A 2,766-nucleotide genomic window follows, 5' to 3' on the forward strand; every position below is an offset into this window, starting at 1 on the left:
ACTTAATAGATCTAGATCTTACAAAATTTTGGAAGAAAAAGGCTCAACTTAGTGTCTGACAGGAAAACACTGCACACTTCCAGCGTTTTAGCCTTATTGGAATGAAGTTCGCAGAGGGTGCACAGTGCGATCCATCGGCTGGTACTGCTGTTTTTAAACAGCAAACTTTGGGAGTTAGTGATGGACCAGGGGACCAGGAGACCAGGCGTGCTGCAGTCCATGGGGTCGCAAACAGTCGGACATGATTGAGCGACTGAACTGGACTGGTTGAAGGAGCGACGTGAGTTAAGTCAAGTCTTTCTTGACAGACTCATCATCTTCAATGCACTCCAGAATTATATTAAACTTTTAAACACAGTGCTTTGTTTAAAAAGGAAAAAAAAAATCTGGAAAATGAAAAAGGAAATGCGCCATCAGAGGACGCTCCGCGGGCCCTTAGCTGGCACCATGGCAACCGCAGGCAGCCGGAGCGTCCGGGTCTGGAGTTTTCCAGGCCGCCGTTGCCTTGGCTACGCTCGCGCCGGATTCGGCTGCGGGGGCGGGGCGAAAGCCACTCGTCGGCCGGCCCCGCCCCTCGCTGCGGCAGTAACGCCTGGGCTGGCTGGGGATCCGTCAGGCCTGCAGCCCCTCAACGCCGTTCAGGGTCAGCTCGCCGCAGCCCAAGCGCAGCCGCTGCGGCCTGCCTTCGCTGGCGCCGCCTCTAGCCTCGCTTCCGCCTCCTTCCCGCGCCTCGGCTGCTGGTGCTCAGGGTATCCGACTGTCCTCGCCTCCCAGAGGGGTGTACCTGCGCCAGCGAAGAAGCCGCTCTTGGGCTGGCCTCGCTGCGACCTCTGGACAGTCTCCCCCTGCAGGGACGGCACAGTTCGCAGTCTGCAGAGGAGCGGCTTCTCGCGCGCCTGAAGGCCGAGCTCTGCCGCGGAAGCCGGGTTGATGCCAGGAGGGGCAGCAGCGAGTGGCCGGCGCCTGGGCTGCGGAGAACTGGCGGCCACGCCCCGGGATCACACCCTGGCGGCCTCTTCAGAGCGCGGCGTCTCCTGCCTTCTCCGCCTGCCTTCCCTCCGGGCCTCTGCGCGGAGACGCGACACCCTGCCTGCAGGTGCGGGACCGGGCCCGCGGACGCCGACCGGAGACACGAGATGGCGTTGGGCGCGTGACTGAGCATCCCCCAAGTTTCCCTCCGAGGACGCGGAGGACGGACGTTGGTGGAGGCAGTGAAAGGACGAGAGCTGGACTCTGGTGTCGTTTGTTAATTGTGATTGCGTGAAGCTTGACTCCCTTGGGCAAATTGCAGGGGAGTGTCCGCTGTCGTCCTAAGTCCTTTAGCACAGGGAGCCACAGTCTTAACTTATCTAACCCCCTGATAACCCAACTATCAGGGGCCCTTGATAGTTGAGGAAAATGGCGATGACACTGTTGGAAGACTGGTGCAGAGGGATGGATGTGAATTCCCAGAGAGCCCTGCTGGTCTGGGGGATCCCGGTGAACTGCGATGAGGCTGAAATCGAAGAGACCCTCCAGGCTGCGATGCCCCAGGTGCACTATCGAGTGCTTGGGAGAATGTTCTGGAGGGAAGAGAATGCCAAAGCAGCCTTGTTAGAGCTCACTGGAACTGTGGATTACGCTGCCATCCCTAGGGAGATGCCGGGTAAAGGAGGGGTCTGGAAAGTAGTCTTTAAGCCTCCGACTTCCGACGCTGAATTTCTAGAAAGGTTGCATCTCTTCCTAGCACGAGAGGGATGGACTGTGCAAGATGTTGCCCGTGTCCTTGGGTTTGAGAACCCCGCTCCGGCCCCAGGCCCAGATATGCCAGCAGAGATGCTAAACTATATTTTGGATAATGTTATTAAGCCTCTTATAGAATCCATATGGTACAAGAAGCTGACGTTGTTCTCGGGGAGGGACATCCCGGGGCCTGGGGAGGAGACATTTGAGCCCTGGCTGGAGCACGCTAATGAGGTCATTGAGGAGTGGCAGGTGTCTGATATAGAAAAGAGGCGGCGGTTGATGGAGAGTCTTCGAGGCCCTGCCGCTGATGTCATCCGCATCCTCAAGACCAACAACCCAGATATTACCACCGCCGAATGCCTGAAGGCGCTTGAGCATGTGTTTGGAAGCGTGGAGAGCTCCAGGGATGTGCAGGTCAGATTTCTGAACACTTACCAGAACCCGGGAGAAAAATTATCTGCTTATGTCATTCGTCTGGAGCCTCTGCTGCAGAAAGTGGTGGAGAAGGGAGCCATAGATAAAGATAACGTGAACCAAGCCCGCCTGGAACAAGTCATTGCCGGGGCCAACCACAGCGGGGCCATCCGAAGGCAGCTATGGCTGACTGGGGCTGCGGAAGGGCCGGCCCCTAACCTCTTCCAGTTGCTTGTGCAGATCCGTGAGGAGGAGGCCAAGGAAGAAGAGGAGGCGGCTGAAGCCGCCCTCTTGCAGTTAGGCCTGGAGGGGCACTGCTGAGTCCCAAGAAAACGGACTTTAGTGCAGACCTAGATTACAGCTGCTTTTCTTCGTGTCTCTGTGCTGTCCTGCAGGTATGTCACCTAGTGGTAAAGACTTAGTGTGGTTTTTCTGGGGTAAGTCAGGCCTGCATATTCACGTTAACATTGGTAAAAGCTTGCAAGCCAGCACCAGAGCTGCTGCAGTATAAGTGAGTCATGTCAGCCACAATACCAGGGAAAGGCTTGGACAGTGCAAATTGTCAGTGCTGCAAGCTGTCATGGCGTCATCATCATCAGTTGTGAAAACCATGGGAACTCGTGACAC

The 2,766-nt window shown here is 56.7% G+C and overlaps 1 protein-coding gene across 1 annotated transcript; it reads left to right on the forward strand.

Moving 5' to 3' along the window:
* Positions 1 to 1,398: 1,398 nt before the first annotated feature.
* On the forward strand, positions 1,399 to 2,460 carry PNMA1 (PNMA family member 1). The gene has a single exon (XM_068966346.1). The coding sequence runs from the start codon at positions 1,399 to 1,401 to the stop codon at positions 2,458 to 2,460; it is 1,062 nt and encodes a 353-aa protein (XP_068822447.1).
* The last annotated feature ends 306 nt before the right edge of the window (positions 2,461 to 2,766 follow it).

Source organism: Capricornis sumatraensis, chromosome 2 (genome assembly GCF_032405125.1).
Source record: "Capricornis sumatraensis isolate serow.1 chromosome 2, serow.2, whole genome shotgun sequence".
Taxonomy (NCBI): Eukaryota; Metazoa; Chordata; class Mammalia; order Artiodactyla; family Bovidae; genus Capricornis; species Capricornis sumatraensis.